The 19790-nt window shown below is 39.8% G+C and overlaps 2 protein-coding genes across 4 annotated transcripts in view; one reads left to right on the forward strand and one right to left on the reverse strand.

Annotated features, from left to right (window-relative positions):
• Positions 1–12238, forward strand: part of TMEM181 (transmembrane protein 181) — a 36464-nt gene extending 24226 nt beyond the window's left edge. For all 3 annotated transcript variants that reach the window (XM_061471651.1, XM_061471652.1, XM_061471653.1), the window contains exons 8-17: positions 239–338; positions 1124–1254; positions 1846–1937; positions 3007–3064; positions 3737–3839; positions 3937–3988; positions 4598–4680; positions 5691–5780; positions 7392–7458; positions 8397–12238. In XM_061471651.1, the coding sequence (XP_061327635.1) occupies positions 239–338; positions 1124–1254; positions 1846–1937; positions 3007–3064; positions 3737–3839; positions 3937–3988; positions 4598–4680; positions 5691–5780; positions 7392–7458; positions 8397–8475 (855 nt within the window). In that variant the 3' untranslated portion in view covers positions 8476–12238. The remainder of the gene's footprint in view (positions 1–238; positions 339–1123; positions 1255–1845; positions 1938–3006; positions 3065–3736; positions 3840–3936; positions 3989–4597; positions 4681–5690; positions 5781–7391; positions 7459–8396) is intronic.
• Positions 12239–14425: 2187 nt separating this feature from the next.
• DYNLT1 (dynein light chain Tctex-type 1) lies at positions 14426–19456 on the reverse strand. The gene is made up of 5 exons (XM_061471654.1): positions 19331–19456; positions 16513–16554; positions 15400–15523; positions 15128–15205; positions 14426–14849 (listed from the first exon to the last, which is right to left on the reverse strand). The coding sequence occupies exons 1-5, from the start codon at positions 19355–19357 to the stop codon at positions 14779–14781; spliced, it is 342 nt and encodes a 113-aa protein (XP_061327638.1). The 5' UTR covers positions 19358–19456; the 3' UTR covers positions 14426–14778.
• Positions 19457–19790: the final 334 nt, after the last annotated feature.

The raw sequence follows: 19790 nt of genomic DNA on the forward strand, positions 1-19790 counted from the left end.
TTTTTTTCCACACACTGTTGCTTTGCACAGTACTAGCTGGCTTCCTTCTCAGTTTGCTTGAAAGATTAAGTAATTTGCATTGGGTAAGCCACCAGACTTGAAGCAGAAGATAAGAGATGTAACTTCTGGTTTACAGTGTTGTCAGTGGCAAAGTGAAGTAGCTTTTGCAATGTGCTGTGTTCTCTCTGATTAAACCACTAAGGCTGTATTCCTTCCTTACGTATTTGTTGCTTTGTAGTGTCTGTTTGCACATTCCCTGCGGAAATTCTCCATGAGAGACTGGGGTATTGAACAGAAATGGATGTCCATCCTCCTTCCCCTCCTGCTACTTTACAATGGTACTTGTATCCTGGATTTTTTTAGAAAAGCTCCTTTTTTTTTTAACAAAGGAAAATAAAAATAAAGAGAAAAGAGTGCATGAGAGAGAGAGAAGATAAAATGAAATTTGGCTTTGAACTTACAAGCAGCTCTTTATAATGCTTCAGAAAACTAATTAAAACCTGACCAACCAACCAAAACCCTAAGCTTTAAGTATATCAAATTCAAGGGCATAATGAGTAGGTGGATTTCATTCTTTTCAGTCCATGTGAGTGTCAACTTTACCTGTGTAAAGCTCCAGCTGAAATAGGTGGCTGCAACCATTCTGAACCTTTCATACAGCAACATATAAATGCAGTTTCTGTGTTTGCTAAGTCTTACTTCTTCATTTTTCAGATACGTGCACTATAGTTAAAAATGGAGGCTACTTTTAGTCCAGTAACTACATGAAATTCTAGCACTCTCTAGCAGTACCAAATAACATTTGCCTCTCAGTCATTCTGTGATAAGTTTTAGCTCATCACCAAAAGTGATTTAGTAGAAAGTCTAATAAAACCTGAGATGTTGTAGACATGTTGGGACCATTTCAGGTTATTTCTACAGCACAGAGGATTGCTGCTGGAGGCACCATTTTCTTTGTAAATTTCTTCAAGACACAGCAAATTTCAGTTTAATTTACTGGTATAATTTGAAAGATCTAGGGGGTTTTGTTCCTCTGAAGTACATTTTGCTTTACTTTTCACAATGGAAAGACTGTGCTTTTTCCCCTCGTTTAACTTTTTGGTTTGCCCTTATTTTGTTGCAGATCCATTTTTCCCCCTTTCTTTTCTGGTGAACAGCTGGTTTCCGGGGATGCTGGATGATCTATTCCAGTCACTGTTTCTGTGTGCATTGTCACTGTTCTGGCTTTGTGTCTACCATGGGATAAGAGTACAGGTAAGAGTACTTACTGAGAAGACAGTACTTGTTTTATCAGTTCTCTAAAAAGGTGATAAAAATGAAACCAAATTTTTAGAAAAGAGACATTTATTTGATTCTTACAGTGTGGCACATGAGGCTTTGGAGTTAAAAGGATTTGTGGTGAAGTGGCTTGTGGGGCTGCCATGCCTAAATGAGATAGATGGTATGGTCCACTCTAAACATTTGCAAGACAGTCTTCAAAATTATGATGCCATTATGCTTTGTTCTTGCTGGAAGGGTTTTGTTGTTGTATATGATAGTTGATTGTTTAGTTTAAACCACTTTACTGCATAAGATAAATATGAATTTTGGAGCATATTCCCATATTGCAGTTTCAGTGAAATACATGGGACCTTATAAATAGGATGCTCCAAATTTGCAGCATCTTATTTTCACAAATGATGATACAATTTTATGTCTTCTGTAGTCACCTGTGCAGGTGAAATGAGTCTCTTAAAATAGTTCATGTTGAATGAAACAAAGATGATAGTTACTTTATTCTGTCAAGAATTAATGTAATCTCAAATGTGGGTTCACTCCTTCACCACACTGCTGTTTACTCAACAGGGGGAAAGGAAGTGCTTAACTTTCTATCTGCCCAAATTCTTTATTGTTGGACTATTGTGGCTGGCTTCTGTTACATTGGGAATATGGCAAACGTAAGTAATTTAAACTTTAGTGCAAAAGGAATGAGCTGAAAGTGTTTAAGAATGAGCAGATTGTTTGTAATTGGTATCTGTTTCTTAATGCTCCGATTATGATGTTGGAATAGTGTTCAAATTCTTACATTTTTGTTTTGCAAATTGTGACTGGTTTGAACAGTATTTCCCATTGACAATCTAGCAGTACCTGATTTTATAAATCAGCGTGAGATCTAGAAATTGCTACTTTGACGTTATGTTGTGACCCCGCTACAATACTGCCTCTAGTGCTATGTCCTAATTAGCTTTTAGCGTTCGAAGGAACAGTTTCTCTGTAGTTAACTTACAGAGTTTGACCAAACTTGCTCAACCACTAAACCTGCACAATTGCTACTGACACTGCTTAGTCAGGCTATGCTACTGCTCCTCAAAACGCAGTTCTTGTGTTTGGTTAGGTGTTTCTTTCTTTTTACCCAATTTGTTAACAATATGTTAACATACAGGTTTCCCCAGCCAGAAAACTTTCTCAGTTTTGGTACATTTGTAAGTTCTAAAGCTCTTTAGTCTCCAGTGTTTGCCTCTTATGTCTCAGAAAGAAACATACCTTCTAACCTTTTCCATGCAGCTGTACACTATTGAAAATAGTGCAGTTGTAGGCAGTGCTCATGCTAGTGACCTATCATTAGAATTGCTGTAAGGGAAGGGCTTATACCGCAGTTATTTCTTAAGTATAATTCATATCACCAGGCTAAAAATTAAACACTAAATCCTGAAGGCTTGTAGGAATTGGCAAGGTTATAAATTTTCTAAAAAGTAAGTGGGGAGATTAGACATGCTTACAACTGAAATCCTCCATATTCCTTTAAAACTGGGTTTGGGAAAGATGATGTTTTGTACTGTAAATTGTCATGACTCCATTGGAATCAATGGCATTGCACCCATTTCTACAGCAAAACCCCTTAGTTATAAACTCTGTATAGTAACTTTAAACCTTTCCTTTGTTAGTGGGTTTCTTGGTCAGTATAGCTTTTTGACCTTGTCTTTTGTAATAGTGTAAGTATCACTTTCTCATTTTGAATCTTTCTAGCGTTAATGAAGTACATGATCCTACATATCAATACAGAGTTGACACAGGTAATTTCCAGGTAAGTCAGAAATGTTTTGTTCCTATTAACTTGTCAGGTGGAGTTAAGCAGTGCAAGGAAGTATGGTTTGTCCTTCTATTAAAATCTGTAACACAATTGAGAAAATAGCAAATGCTGGTCAGATGGTGTTCTACTGACTAGGATACTTCCAGTTTTGCTTTAGATAGTGCTTAGGCCATATGGAGCTCCATCCCAGTGAAAAGAGTAAATTGTCTTGCAAATCTGGAGACTCAACACCACAAGTTTAGTGCAGGCTCATGACTGTTGTGATTTAAAGAAATTTTTTAGCCTCTTATTAAGTCCATTTTGTATATCTTTGCTCCTGCCAATATCCTCTGTCCTAGTAAATTTCAGACCTTCTTCTTGTAAAGGAAGATCTGATTTATACGGGTCATTGTACTGTTCTCAGGAGCTATGCTTTTAAAAACTCATTAAGATTCAGCTCCCTGCGAACTCAGTGAACAAAATGATGACTTCTATTAAACATCCTTTCTTTACGTTCCCCGAAAACCTGCCTCAGTGTATAGCCATCCTTATTTTAATTTGTAAGCCTACTTTCCCTGAATAAACAGAGCATTGTATGTTGTGCTTTGGGAAATAATGATTACTGTTGAGGGAAGAAGGGATAGATCATATCTTGTTAAATAATAAAAACTAGCACTCTTCTTACAGGGAATGAAAATCTTCTTCCTTGTGGTAGCAACCACATACGTTCTCTACCTTCTGTTCCTGATAGTGAGGGCATGCTCAGAACTTCATAACATGCCTTATGTTGGTAAGGAGTGTTTCTTTTGATCCTTCCCCAGACAGACTTGTTTGTCTTGGATGGAGGTGTAAATTCACTAATAACAACTTTTCTCAATCTTTTTCAGATCTCAGGTTAAAATTCTTGACTGCATTAACCTTTGTAGTGCTTGTCATTAGGTAAGGCTTTTCAAAGTATATTTCTCAGTACTGTAACCTTTATTACCCTTTTTTTTTTTAGGGCTTTGAATGCATTTTCTTGATAAAATTGTCAGTGAAACTGGGGAATGTCTTTTGATCTGATTGTTATGGCAAGCATTTCTCATTTTTTTAATGCTTCTTGACCCTTTTAGAGCTAACTTTATCTCTATTACCACTGCAAGATTTAGCAGAGATGTTTTCTGTACTGCTGAGTGGTCTCCAGTGCACCCTTCATCTCTTTTGGAGCTCTCTTGAGTTTCACTTAGTCAAAGAAGGAGTTTAGAATCGGTTGCTTAGATTATTGTTAAGCAGTTTGTTCAAATTTCTGTTGATTCTTGGACTGTCTGTAGCAGATGAAATCTGAGGAAAATAGACCATGGGAATTTTTTTCTCCACTTTGCTCGATTGACTGCTGACTTCTAATCACAAAAGAATCATTCTTAATTTCGAACTATGAAAGCAAACATGTCCTAGAATAAACAGCATATTAACATAATTATTCTCTCATATACTCTTCCATCAAGCTACTATTTCAGCCTTGCAGTTTAAAGGCACAGTACACCTGTATGCTTTAACTTTTTTCCACAGCATTGTTATACTGTACCTGCGCTTTGGAGCACAAGTTCTACAGGACAACTTTGTTGCTGAGCTGTCAACTCATTACCAGAATTATATCCTTGTGTTGTGATACTGCTCAAGTAGGAATATTAATCTCTTTTCATGTAGAATGTACTTTAAAATGATGTACCTAAGGACTGAGATCTTTGACTTTTAGGGGAGCTTTTGAAGTTCAGTTAATTTTGATCAAGGTTTCATGTCAGCATTTTGTAATGGCTCTTTGTAAAGATTATGAGTTGAGACAGTTTCAGTCTAATTTGTTTATATCACATAAATCAGAACTGCATTTAATACTCTTGAAAGGAATGCAAGCCTAGATATGCAAGCATTCAAATAATTTTAACATTACATTAACATAATATTAAAGTTACTGCCAACAAATTTGGCTGTATTTGCTGTATGAACTTAGCTTGCTCTGTACCTGTCAGTTGGCATGGGGCGTACCGAAGTATTTGAGAAATTAACAGTTTAGAAGTCACTGAAAATGCATTTGTGTATTGGTCCCAGTCTACCTGTGGAAGAGGTCATGGCAGAGAACTGTGACTTGAGAGAGACTATTTCTGATGTCTGTTGGCAGGAGGATTACAAATTGTATTTCTGGACCTGAACCATGAGGTCCCGGTTCATTCTACTCTCTAAAATTGCCTGTGTAACTGCAAGTACCCTTACTGATAAACATAGATATGTGATGGGAGCTAGTATAAAACAGTATGTAAAGCCTTTAGCATTTTCCCAAAAATGAAGGCAAGAAGCCTTCTTGCTCAGCTTTCGTAAGGCACCCAAGGCAGAATTATATGCTGCACCTCTCAAGAGTAGCCCTAACCTCAGCAAAAGTTGCTTGTGTTAAAGCTTTGTCTTCAAGCGGGAGCTTTACCTCGAAATGGCTTGAGTGCATTAGTGGGCATTGAATTTAAAACATGCAGGTTTGTTTAGCCATTCTTGCTCTCAAACTTTAGTAAGGTAAACTTCCTTTCCATTGAGGCAGCTTATGTATGGTTTGGGTGTTGTTTCTAAAGTTAATATGTATGGAGCTATATTGAGCAATATCCTTGACACTTAATACCAGCAGAATTCTTATCTTTTTATGGTTTATTGAATTTTTATCTCTACACATTAGCCTTCGTGTATTCCCCCTCAAAGAATGCACTGTATGGTAAGTGTAAGCAATTGTATGGTAAGTGTAAGCAATTGTCTGGCAAGCTTAGATGATGAGCTGGCATATTAGCAGATACTGTGTAATGCCTTCATATTTTGGCTGTCGTGTTACTATTTGAATTTGCAAAGTTTGAATACCGTTTGTATTTGAAAAGTTAACTGAAGCAGAAATTAATTTGCTCAGGAGCAGTGCAGCATTGGAAATACGATGGAACACATAAAATGTATGCAACTGATTAGCTAAACTTGAATTCTTACGTACTTAGATCAAGCTCATAGTCAATATGATGTTTGCATGTGATGCACCAACTTCTGCACTGACTCAGAGACAATCTTTAAGGAGCAACCATACTTCATTTATACTTTGTTCTAAGAAAGGTTAACATACGGTCATGCTGACAAACTGGACTCTGAAACAGGTAACATGATGTTGGAAAAGGAGGATGAAGCTGATCTCCAACATGGGAGGAATTTTGGGGAACACAGTTGGGCTGCACGGGGCCCACCAAATCAGTGGCACTTTTTTTTTATTAGTATTCCTATGTAGAGGATGTAACATGGTGCTTATAAAACATCATCCCTTTCTAACTGAAAGATATATTCGGTAAATACTTGCACCGAGTCACTCTCCACTTTAAACATTGAGTTTAAAATACATAAACATAGAACAGCCCAGGTTGGAAGGGACCTGGGAAGATCACCTGGTCCAAACTTTCATGGGAAAGGCAGCCTAGATGAGATTATCTATCACCCTGCCCAAGAACATCCTGTGTGCTGACAGGTATGCAGGGGGAAGGCTGCAATGGAGCTGGTCCTTTCTCTGAACATTTTAGAGTTGATATAGGTAGAACTGTTATGGAAATGTTATTTTCACATTAAGAAGACAAGAAATGTCTGAGTGAGAATAAAGTTAAACTTGCTGTTGGGTCACAAGAAATACTAGTTTATAGACGGCAGAAGGTAGTGCCAGGAAAAAGATGTTTATGGCAAGTTGCTGGATTGAATTTTATTTGCATATAATTATGCACTGCAGCTAAGCAGCACAGATTATTTAAGAAATAAAGGCCTTAGAGGGAATTGTCATAAATAACCAATGGAAAGTTATGTGTTTCCTTTCATCTCACCATAAAGGTACAAGTCCTTCTTTTACCTATTACAAGGGTGAAAAATAACTAGCTAATCATTGACTTGCATACAGGGGATTCCAGCCTTGGTGTACAGTATTTGTAGCTTAGAAATAACCAAGAAGTCAAAGAAGTCTGTGCTTTTCAATAATGAGTAATAATAATGAAATCTGACTTAATTACTCGTATGTGCAGGTTGAAATAATATGACATAAGAACCTGCACAAGTGAGGAAATCCACTTATACCACATGGAGAGTATCTATCTATCTAAAAATGAGGTTGTTACATTATCTCTTAAGAATACCATGATGTTGTGGATGAAGGGTGAAGAATTTAATGGATAGAATTCCTGTTTGGGTATAGTTTTGTTGAATTGTAGTCGTGACTGCCTTAGGAATTGTCAAATCTGTTGCTACAGCACCGAGTTAGAAGTACAGCCACATTTATGTATTTAATTTATTAACTCCTATTTATATTTTCCAGAATCACAGTTGAAAGACAATCCTGCTTTTTCTATGCTGAATGATTCAGATGATGATGTGATTTATGGGTAAGATTATAAAATACCTATGGGGAGTTACTTTAGGTGTGTTATTTTCGTAATGTTCTTTTCCATGTTCATTAAATAGGTGAAGAATTTGTAGGTTGTTAGTGAAAGTATTCTGAACAGAGTAACAGTCTTATTCTGAAATAGAAATGCAACGAGAGTGCATGTTATCTTGTCTTGTCTTTTTTTGGTTTCTAAAAGGGATTGCTATGACACTGATACAAACAGGTAAGAAAGCACCTGTAGGGTGCTGGTAGGTCATGGGGTGAAAGCACCAAGAGCTGTGAAAGGAAAGGGCTTCCTCTGAAACCAAGAAGGAAGTTGGGTGGAGCTGACAAAGGAGCAGCTCGTGTGTAAATACTTCATGGAAGGAGAAAGGCTCTTCTTAAGTCCATCACTGACTGAAATAAGAATAATCAAATCTAACAAAAAGTCCCAGACTTGTGTGAGTTTCTGTAATAAGAGAATTATAGTAGTACTTAAAACCCACCCCTGTCAGGTGTGTCTGTGTTGGACACTGAACAAATGCATTAGCTGCCCTTGATACTTTCACCTTTTACCAAAGACACTGACTGTGGCCGAAACAGTGAGGATGGGATTAATACTAGGGTGAACTGAGCAAATTTGTGTTAGACTAGCTGTGTTTGTCTGAGCTAGCTTGCTTTTGTTTAGATTGATGAGTAGTGGTAGTATCAGCTTGATTCTATGTGGATCCTTATGAAAAGTGGCTTGTAATTGCTGGAATAACTTCTAATATGCATCATCCTCTAAGGAAATGTCATATATATTGTTCATACTTCCAACAGGGAAGGAAAAAAGATACCAGATTCTTAACCTAATAACAATTTAATGCTTCAATGTGGTTTATCATTTTCCTGTTTATTTTGGACTTCCCATCTAAACACTGTGTTCAGAAGTTTTCACAAGTATCTCTTTCACAGGAGTGACTATGAAGAAATGCTGCTTCAGAACGGCCAAGCTATTAGAGCCAAATACAAAGAGGAGTCAGACAGCAATTGACTGATTCTGACATAGACAGACTTGTTCAGCTAAAATTAAACCAATTTTGAAGTTTTCCTAGACAACTTCTTAGCTTCCTTGCAGTCCGCTGTCAGTCTGAACAGTGACTCCCAGGAAGGACATCCTGCTTCTGTTTCTGTTTACAAAGTTTAAACTGAAGAAAAAGAATGTTTGAAAAGGTTGTGGTGAAAACTTCAGAAATCAAGAGTTTTGCCTGTCTTATAAAATGCCTGATAGCAGGATGCCTGTGGACTAGTCTTTAAGTCTATTTCCATTCACAAGTATCACTGATTATATCCTGATTTTAAAATTGCTTCCTTGCTGCTTAGTTTTTTGGGTTGGTTTGGTTTGAGGGTTATGCACAGCATACTGTCATTGCTCTGTTGCTTTTGTGTTGGCTCCTTTGTATATTGTCCACGTACGTGCCTCGTTTTGCTTCTGATTGTCTACCTTAGTCTTTTGAGCTGGAGGCGGGGAATGAAGTGTCTTTGGGCTTTCTCTCTTTTGTTTTTTTTTTTTGTTGTTTGGTGCAAGAAAACACAAGCTTTCCATTCTTCAAAGTGATACAGACTTAAGACCATTTTTGTAATTCATTGAAATGAGTTTACCAGACTTTTAAGTGCTAGGTATGTGCAAATAGTCAACTTCGAGTGAGCCAAATAGCCTCAGTGGTGCAAAACTATTTGCCTAATGTATGTTTTATATAATGTTTTGCTGCCACAACAGAACTGCCTGGTTTGGGTTTTGTTTTGCTTTTCTAACCAGCCTGTTCAAATGGAATTACTTAGACAGCAACAAATCCCAGAAGGAAGCCAGTGGATTTTTGTATGCTGAGGGTGATTGTTACACTTACAGAAAATACAGTATGAAAGCTTCATAGTGAATTAAAATTTGCAAATTCCAAACATTTCATTTCTAGAGGCTTTTTCTACATCAGGATTTTTCCTTAAGATGTATTAGGAGATAGTTAATCTACATCCCAGGAACAATCGTGGTTGCTCATGTATTGAATGTGCATCAAAGTTGGCTTTTGAGTACGTTCTGTGCAGTTCAACTTCTCTGTCATGCCACAGTCACCACCTATACTGGCCAGAACTAGCACATTTTGAGATTATCTGTATTGCAGTCTGTCCTGGAACAAAGTTAGATGGGAATTAAGTATTCCTAGTACAATGCTGCTTCTCTGTTTGAAAGTTGGTTTTCTTCTACACCATTGTTCGGTTCATTATTTAAGTGGATGCTGTTTGTCTCTAAATACTTTTGTTTTCAGGTACTTGAGTACAGGTATCTTTCTTTTCCATGAATTTGTAACTGTGATTTACTCTTGTAAAATTTCTCTACCCCGCTGCTGCAGAAGGCTCTAAAGCACCGTAAGGTGTTCAACAAAAAATGGTGCTGGCTTACACTAGGAAATTGTGCTCCTCACTGAAGTAGTTTAAACAGGAGATTGAAGTCCTATTAGACTTGCTGGATTAGACTGGGGAAAAATAAGGTTTGTTCTGCTTTGATGCAACAACTGTTGTAGACCATTCCCACTGCAGGAACCTCCTGGCAGCTGTTCAGAATTGTGAAGGGGAGGCTTCACAGGACAGTTCCAAGCAGTTTGCTTAGAAAGGACCAAAGGAACTGCCTCATATGGTTGCACCCTTGCTATCATAGAATAGTTCACATTAAATTGGTGCTCTGCTAAAGGTAATTGTAGTAAGATACTGCGTGTGTGTGTGAGAGAGAACTGTGTAAAACAGGTAGAGCTGTGAAATTTTTTGAGGGTATTTGAAATTTAAAACCAGGGATCACTTGCATGTTAGAAGCCAAAGCACTATTGTATGGCTAAAGCAAGGAAACTGCTGTGGAGGAAGGGAAAGGTTTTCCCTTTGATTTCTTAATGAATTGGTGTCAGTTTAGTAGAAGAACATAGGAAAACACTAAAGAAGTATTCAAGTTAGTGGTGTTTTGTTTCTCCAGTGTTCATAGTCAGCTCTACCCTCAGTGCTTCCTCTTAGGCTTGTTTTTTAACAAGTATGGGAGATGATCTTTGTATCCTAAAATCAGAGGGCCCATTCTCACTCTTACTATTCCCCAGCCACCTCTCCTGAGACTCACAGCTGTTTGGATGTGCAGAGTCAGACTTGGAAGCCACCTCGGCACCCCTCACATACCCCAAGTCCTTTTGACTTCCATTTGGAGTGAGTACAGGAAGTGGGTCTTCAAACACTGATATTTACATGATCCTTACATATTCCATCTGTTTGGCTCTGATATTTCTTAATTCTGTTCTAAATTGTTCTGAAGTGATCAAAATGTTTGATTTGACCGATGTGCAAGTGTATTCCTATTTCTTATCACAGTCTGCACTGATGGTTACAGTTAACCCTGAAATACAGTGTCATGCTCTGGGATTTCATTAACTAAAGAAGCTATTTTTAATCTAACTTTTGAGATGATGATTTTTTCCTAAGATGTTTTCCATTTCACTTGCTGTGTTGTTTGCATTAACTTTTCTACATCACTACATTTCAAGTGGAAATAGGAAAGTTCAGAATGGGAAATGTGTACTTAAGGATCTCACTATGAAAACAGTGAGAAAATAGTTTCCTTGTTAGTTTTCAGAGATTATATTTAAGCAGTGTTTGCCATGCAAATACATCTTTGTATTTGGGAAATTGCTAGTGTGTAGCTGTAAGCTTGGTTGAATGAAGTACTGTCACATCGAATTCAATATACAGTAAAGGCAAGAGTTGCGAAGCAAGTGAGGAAGTAGTTTTGCCAGTAAGAAATCTCAGTTTCACCCTTCTTATTTTCACAGCTGGAAAGCAGAGACAGCATTTGAGGCATATTACAACAGGGACTATAAACAGCTTGGGAATAGATGGCATAAATTCACTTCTAAGTATTGTAACTTAAGGGTGAAACAAAAGATATCTGGCTAAGAAACAAGCCTGGCTGTCCTTTCATTACTGTTGAAGTAATTATTTCCATCAGTAGTGAAGCTGTATAAAATGAGACAGCTACACAAACAGGCCCCACAGCACATGGTGTTCATCCTCTGAAGGAGGTGCCATCTCTTATGTAATTGCAAGACTTCCATGAACACAGTGGCAAGAGGGATGTTTCAGACACCGGTAACCATTGAGTGCAAGCCATTTGTGGCAGCCATTTTCAGTAGCATTTGCTTTAAAAATTGCTGGTGTTGGAAAGGGTGGGAAACTTCCCCAGGCCTGGCAAAGAGGTGTAACCCCAGTGAGAAGCAGGGACTGCAGCATGGCCCATGGCACTCATGCTGGGGTGGCCCAGCTATGGAAAGCTTCTGTCTGTTGTCTTTCTCCCAGCCAAAAGACAACTTGGTATCTACAGCCACCCAACTCTTCCCTGTTTCCATTTGCTAATGCCAGTGATAACAACCTTTGCGTTACTGTAAGACTTTTTTGAGAAGTTTGTAAATGCGTAAAATGAAAATATGGAAAAATTGTGTACCAAAATGGTATCAAAATGTGTAAGATAAATGCTCTGTTTAATGAGAAGCTGTAATTAAATGCTGCTTTGAGACAGTGTGCATGAGGACACATGTTGAATATCCTGTGTATCTAGAAGATGTGTTAATGACAGCAAGTTATCCAGTTATGTTGGAAAACTTCATGCTAATATGGAATATGAAGGAAAAATAACATTTTACTTTAAGCAAAAGTTGGGTATTGAGTTTCTTGGACAACTTCATGTGCATAATCATTGTTAAATATGTTCATAATAAAGTTTTATATCTTTATATTGTAGCTTAGTTCTATTTTCCTTCTAGCACCATTTTCATAATTTACATCTATCTATTATTTGCAGTTTACATGTATCTTCTTATGCATATTTAAACTTGGTTAATTGCATAAGGATGAGATTCAGGAGGCTGTGGCAGTACAGATTAACCAGTATCTACCTCTGGAGTAAAACTTAACGTTACTGGGTTTTTTTCCTCCCATACAGCACTTACACTGATAAGCATCCCAAACATTTTTGTCTGCACTTTAGCACCTTCATGAACCAACAAACAACAAAAAGAAAAAAAAAAAAAAAAAAAATCAAGGGTTTTGCTATTATTGGCATGAGCAAAGGACAAGGAATGTCTGAATAGCTTGACCAAGAAGTGAAGTGTTTCTAAAAGTAAACAGTGACTCAAAGTGCACAAAACTATTTCTTCTAAAAGTAAACAAGAAGCTAAAGAGGTGCTTCGCAACAGCCGCCTTCTGGAATGCTGATGGAAAGGAGATAAAGTATCTAACTATCCAGATCAAATACGAATGTCCTTAGCAATTCAGAGATTAAAGATCTGTTCTTTTTATAACAAGTTCCTCTCTCACCCTGATGACTAGTTTCAGGCACTGTATTCAATCTTTGTTTTAATATTTTCTTTTTACAGGTGTTGTATCATTTCTGACACTGAATGCTCAGCATTAAGTTTCTTGTCAAACTAGCGCTAAAGCTCTCTACTACAGAAATGCAGTACATATACACTCTATAGCTCCATCACACTCCTTAGGCCGTATGCTGGAATAAAGTGACCTGTCATAAATGAGACACGTCCACAGGTTTGTTTTGAAACTTGTACACTAACAGAAACGTGTCAGCCTTTAAACTGTATTCAAAGTCTTGATGGTACAAAGGTCAAACCTGCTGACAGCAGAAATGGGTAGGAAGAGTCAAAGCCTTGCGCAGCATGGAGCAGGGGCGGTTATGCAGTCTGTTTGGTTACACTGAGCAGTCAGCAGAGAGAAACCCCTACAGCCAGCACTATGAAAAGCAAACCCTCTGCTGGCACTGGAGTTTTTGGCACTGGAGTTTTCAGCATTGCATCTTTCTAGATCATGGAAACACACTGCATCAGCAGTGATCTCATTGCAAATGGCGTCAGCGAAGAACCAGATTCTGAAAACGTGTGTCAGGGCTTCCTCAACATAAGCAAATGCAGGTCACTCACACTGCCTCCAGCCTGGAATCCTCTACCCCGCTGGCTTTGTAATTCTTTCAACTTCACCAGCACTGAGCTACTGCTTACAGCAGCAGCACAGCAGTTCATAGGGGTAGTCTGAAATTTATAGCATGTGCTATTAGCTGACAAAAACTTACCCAAAGCCTATGCTGAAAACAAGTCTTACATGTTCCTCCTCTGCAGCTTTACTCTAGAATGCAGGAGACTTATTCACATGTTATTTAGTCATGTCCCCCTGAGGCTGGTTTTTCCCCTGTCGGAAAGGTTCATGTTTTACCAACTATCAGAGCTCATCACAAACCATCACCAAAACCAACACAGAGGATAACAGGGAAGTTCAAGACCTACTCAACATGCATAACTGGCTGTGGGAGTGAATGGTTACCCATGTACAGCTTGCTGAGCACTCCTAGAATGTGAAAACCTTATCTGCCCTTTTTCGCTGAAGACAGTTATTTCTATCATTCCATGCCTTCAAAACCACACAATCAGATTAGAGGTACCAGAAATGCAGACAAGTTACTTTCTAATAAACATCATCTAATTTTCTTGCAATTTTGTAGGGACTCTTCATTAGGGACCGTAGTGACAGGACAAGGGGTAACGGGGTTCAAACTTAAACAGGGGAAGATTAGATTGGATATAAGCAGGAAATTCTTTCCTATTAGGGTGGTGAGGCAGTTGAATGGGTTGCCCAGCGAGGTTGTGAATGCTCCATCCCTGGCAGTGTTCAAGACCAGGTTGGACGAGGCCTTGGGTGAGATGGTTTAGGGTGAGGTGTCCCTGCCCATGGCAGGGGGGTTGGAACTTGATGATCTTAAGGTCCTCTCCAACCCTAAGTATTCTATGATTCTACAACTTGGGTAAAACTACGGAAGTGCTTTGCATTCTGGTATGTACCTCAGCTAGCTTGAAGAGAAAGATTTGGAACTTTTTAAATATCAAGAGTTAAGTTTAAATGAATCACACCAATGGTTATGAATTTCAATAATTTAATGCTAACCAAAAGTACAAAGTATGAAAATCAGTGTCTCGTTTAGATTGGTCTTAAAAAAGAAATCTAGAGAAAGTGTGTGCACTGCAGCAGATTTCAGTACTAGCACCTTGAAGAGAAGTTCTTGAAGTGTTAAGACAGTGTGGCAACACTGCTACAATACTAAGAACAAACATAAACCATGTAACAGCATGTTTTTACGCTTCTACTTTTGAAAAAAAGTTACTAAAAAAGTACATTAAAACCAGAAGTTGTTCAGTGTATTCACAGTTTGAGTAGAGGTGGACTTAGGTGCTGGAGTAGAAAAGAGAAGGGTGAATAGATTCCAAGGCAATCAGATTGCAAGTCCAAAGGCACTGACAATACAGTACACAGTCTTATTCTCCCATCTCACAGTGCAGGTCCCTACAAATACAAAAAAAGGGTTTCAGAGACAGAAGAGTGTAACAGTGATTACATGCACACCCTTAGGTACAGGTTTGTAATTTACATTTAGAACCTTAAGCATGAAGCTTTCACAACAGCTAAACAGTTCATATGTAGCAGAGCTGGCACCACACCCACACAGAAAACGCACCAATGTATTTGCTATTACTCCAGAAGTACAGCACTTGGGAAAACACAAAAGTATATTGCCTAGCTTAAGGGGATGAGCTGAAAAGTCCAACAGTTGCGTGCCTTACCATCACTGGAGTTGTCCCAGAAGCAAGAGCTTGCTGTATGTAGCCCAGCACCATTTTTTTGCATAATCACACAGGTCACTGTTAGTAGAGAAGCTTTTATTAATCTATCACTGACATCAATTAACATTTAGTTCAATTTTTGCTTAGTATAGCACATACACACATGCTTATGAGTAGTTTACAGACACGGTTCTTGCCAAGATTTTCCCCCACCCCCACCCATCAGCACACTTGTCTATATCAGCTTTAACAGCAAAGAGAAAACAGCTCACCAATATACTTGAAAGGCTTCCCCAGCTTTGTGAGTTGGCTCAGCGTTTGCTCTACCACACTGGTTGTCCACTGGTTCACCTTGCTGTGCTGGTAAGTATTGCCACCTATTGCACTTTCTATGGCCTATTGGCAACAAGTACACACAATAAGCTTCACAAGGCAGCCATTAGCCTGTTCCCCATAGCCACAGAAAAATTCCTAAATCCTGCTTGTCCATACCGATCGTTGGAAGTGTTTTCAATTACTACAAAAATTTAACCCCAGCTCATTCATACATATTCCTCTACGAAAATGATATTCAGATTTGTCAGCAGAACCATTTTTGGGAAACAAAACCCCAAACTGAAACAAAAGATTCATGTGGTTGCGGGTTACTAAGAGAGCAGTAGCCTTCAGCCAAACAGACCATTTTGCTTACGAGGATAGTTTCCCCTTTAAGATACATGTAAGTACATTAAAGCTGCATGGTTTCATTGACACATTTTTTCCTCACAGAAATTGTTTTAAAAAAATAGCCACAAAATCATTTCAGATTCAGGAGAGACAAAAGCATGCACTGAAGCATGTGCATTCAATTTACAGAGTGACCAAAATGGCTGGTTTGCAATGAGAAAAAGACTGCACTAGTTTAGTCTACAAGAGGAATTCTGGACATAAGAACCCCACCCCAAATCCCTCTGGAATTTTTCTAGACAGGAAATTCATGTTTCTTAGCAACAAGAACAGTTTAAAATCCCAAACAAGAACTCATTTTGGAGGAAAGGCAACTCATACACAGTTACATGCACATACAGACAGCCTAGAAAAAAGCCCTGTACGTTACTGAAACATAAAATCTATTTCTATGGGGTTTAACCTAAAAAAATTCCAATAAGGATACACTGCAATGAGAGAGAAGCATATGAAATTACTTTAATTATCATCTGGATTTGCAATGTATATCACAACTAAAGCCAGGTATCCCACACTGGTTAAATCAGCGATTATACTTTGATAGCAACCTAGCTAGAAATCTATCACATCTCAGTTATCAAATTTTCTTGAATGCCTTTTAGAACACAGCATATGATATACTCTACTTTCACACCAACAAAATTAAAGTGTTCATTTACCTCTTTAATGATGGCACTGACTTCATCGACAACAAAGGAAGTCTACAAAAAAAAGTAGAATTTTAAATAATCAGTGGACACATTTCTCTGATCTGAGAGTTCAAGCTTTGTTAAGAATATGCACAAGAAGCTTAATTTATGCTTGTCAATTTCTTGCAAGTCAGGAGTTTGGAGTCTTCCTTTATTTGCCAACATGTCCTTTGGCCCCCTGAACCCAGGAAACATTCTTAGCAAACTAATGAAAAGTAACAGGTGAACTAATATTGGCTGGCCCTTAGAGGCAAAGTTCTCAAACTTTAACTTGGCAGTATTTTGGAACAACATATACAGCACTTCTGTAAATGTATATTCACATATTACAACAAGCATTAATGTTCACAGTTTGCAGCAGGGTTGCAGAGGTAAGCTCAGTGTGCAGGAACAGCTTACATTTAAACTAAACCAACATCTCCAGGGCACTGATGCGGACAAAACATTAATTGACAGCTTAAGGAGAAACTGCCATGACAATCTCAGCTGGGGACACAAAGAAAAGTGCCTTGGAAACAAAAGGGGAAATCCAGTTTGATGTCCTTCCCAGCACCTCAGCCTTCTCCCAGGCTCTGGGGAGCAGAGATTAAGCACAGAGAAGGCCCCAACATTTTACTAATCTTAAAACTACACTCGTATGGTTAGTATGTTTTCCTGGTTGAGTGCCTCAGCTATTGCTGCCTCCCACGTAAGACAGTTAAAACAAGCAGGACCCCACATGGCATGGCAGCAAGCCATGCACCTTGGTTTTACTGCTGGTATCTCACCTCATAAACCAGAAGAAATGAATCAGACAAAAGAAATGCACATAACAAATTAATTAATTTCAGAAGACTGAATAAGGATTTCAAAATGAACTTCATGGAGTATATATTGTCTGAGTTTTCACTGGCAGGTCTGTCAGCTTCTCCAGCTGGCAAACACGAATAACAGCATAACTCACTTGTGCAGGCAGGACGTAGTTACACCCGCTTAGAATGTCAAGATTCTATTGATAAACCTTTGGCCAGAACACTCTGGCTGGCTTCAGTGACATTCAGAAATACGTGAACAGCTGAGTGTTCTCTGAGAGAAGAAACAGCGGGATACATGCAAGCAGTGCCTTTTCTCTATTTGGAGGCACCAACCTGCCTGCACACATCAACATTTGTAAAAGCTTTTATGTGCTGTGGCAAACTGGCTTTTATTTTCAGCTTCTTGACTTTGATTTAATTTTAATACGCCTCATTTGTTTTCATGGTACTAAATTTTACAGGTGCTTATGTTTTAAAGAGCATATTGAAACAAAAAAGAGCGCCAATTATCAAAATACTCCTTCCCTAGAGCATAAGTTAAGAATATGGATGCCAGACATGCTGGCAGACATGAAACATGCTGTCAGGCAAGATGATAAACTACATATAGCTTTTTCCTTTGTGAAGTCAGGAACTCTGCTCAGAAACGCCTTCGAGTGAGCATAAACAAGTTCACCAAAGCAAACTGAATTAAATTCAACCCAATTTCAAATTCTCCAAGGTATTTTGAGGACTAATTTGTACTGAAACAAGTGGGAAAGAGCCATACAGAGATTTAAGAATTTGATTCTAGAGTTGCTGTTACCTCTTGACTGTCTTCCTTTTTGGGGATCACAGTGAATATAGGTTTAGATGCATGACAAAACAGAACACAAAGTTCTGATATCCAACTTTGTGATTTATGTGCTATAACTGAGCTGCTAAATCACACACCACTACCAGTCCATCTTTTAACAAGATGATATAAGCACTTTCTGTATTAAATCAGCAGCTTATTCTTTACCTGCGCTACCCATCTGGCATAGGGAGATCAGATATGATGTTTCCAGTACCTTGTTTAAGCAGGGCGTTCCCAGGCAACAAATATAAACGGCAAAGCAGCCTTGGTTTTTCATCATTCTGAGGATGTTTTTGGAAACAGCTCTAAGAATGATGTTTAAGCGTGTTAAAGAAAACCCCCGAAACCTGTAACTGTATAACATAGGCCAGACCCAGCAATGAGAACAAGGCTTTCAGAACAGCACAAGTCTGACCCACCTTCGCACTGCTTTGCTATTGTCTAACCAAGTCACAGCGCAGCTGTTTAAGAACAATGCAGCAAATTGTCACAGCTCACAAAAAACTGTCCCTCTGCAAGAGCACCACTTGCGGGGCAGTCACTTACTGTGATACAGACCCTTGATTTCTCCGACTCTTTATCCCCATTAACGGGGTACAATGTCTCATTAGTGAACCTACCTGGCTGAACTCTTCTTTCCTCACAAATTTAGCTTATTTGAGTCTTTCACTGAGGTAACCCGTAAACCTTCTACCACAGCATACTGCCTCACCCCGCTGGGGGGGGACCAGAGGCCACGACACCCCCCGAGCGTTTTCTCTAAGCGATTTGCAGCGGCCGCTTTCGGGGGAGAGGCAGGCGTGTGGAGAGGCCAGGAAAGAGGAGTCAGCCAACTCCCGAAACACAGGCAAAGGGCTGGCCCATCGGTTACCGGCCGTACTCCCGGGAGGAGGAACAAAGACTGGGCCTGTCGTCAGCCGCTACGCGGGATGCGCCGCTCAGAGACGCCGCCAGCGCCCGGCGCCACACCGGCGGAGGGCAACAGGGGACCGGAGCGATGAGGAGTAGAAGAGGCGGGCGGGTTCCCAGCGGCCCCGGGTTCACCCAAGCGGTGTGGTCCGGGAGGACAGGTACCACCTGAGACCCTCCGCCAGCACTGAAAGGAGAAGCCGGGGCAGTCCCGACGCTGCCCTCCCGCTGCCCCCAGCCCCGTTACCTCCTCCGCCGGCTGGAACTCGTCCATCTTCCCGGTGAAGCCCCTCACGCCGCAACCGACACCACCCCCTCACCGCTGCACTCCCCGCGCCGGCCGCTACTCGCGCTGCGCCTCCCACCGACTCCGCGGCACCGGGGCGTTTGCGCAGTGCGCCTGCGCACACACTCGCCTCCCCCGCGCTCGCAGCCGCTCCATTACGTCCCGGGCGCGTAGCAAGGGGAGGTTCCGTAGGCTATGCCTGCCCAGCGCCCGCCAAGATGGCGCGGTTTCCATAGCGACAGCGCGGAGGTGTCAAACGGCGCAAAGCCTGAGAGAGGGAGAAGCTGCTTGTCAAGGGTAGATAGCTTTGCATGCAGATAGACAGCTCGCCGTTTGTGTTCCGCAGCCGTGCCTGCGAAGAGGGACATCCAAGAGGTCTTTCCCTGGAAAGGACGGTCTGCATCTTGCTTCTGGAAACAGA

Source organism: Pezoporus flaviventris, unplaced genomic scaffold (assembly GCF_033815535.1).
Source record: "Pezoporus flaviventris isolate CSIRO_AGI_PZ_B2104156 unplaced genomic scaffold, CSIRO_AGI_Pfla_v1 ptg000066l, whole genome shotgun sequence".
Classification (NCBI taxonomy): Eukaryota; Metazoa; Chordata; class Aves; order Psittaciformes; family Psittacidae; genus Pezoporus; species Pezoporus flaviventris.

Excerpts from the sequence above, each read along its gene's own strand:
- DYNLT1 (XM_061471654.1), bottom strand. The coding sequence starts at position 19,357 with ATGGACGAGTTCCAGCCGGCGGAGGAG. Across the intron at positions 16,555-19,330 it reads AGTTCCAGCCGGCGGAGGAG|ACTTCCTTTGTTGTCGATGA; the intron begins GTAACGGGGCTG and ends TTTTTTTTGTAG. Across the intron at positions 15,206-15,399 it reads GAAGCCTTTCAAGTATATTG|TGACCTGTGTGATTATGCAA; the intron begins GTGAGCTGTTTT and ends CTCTACTAACAG.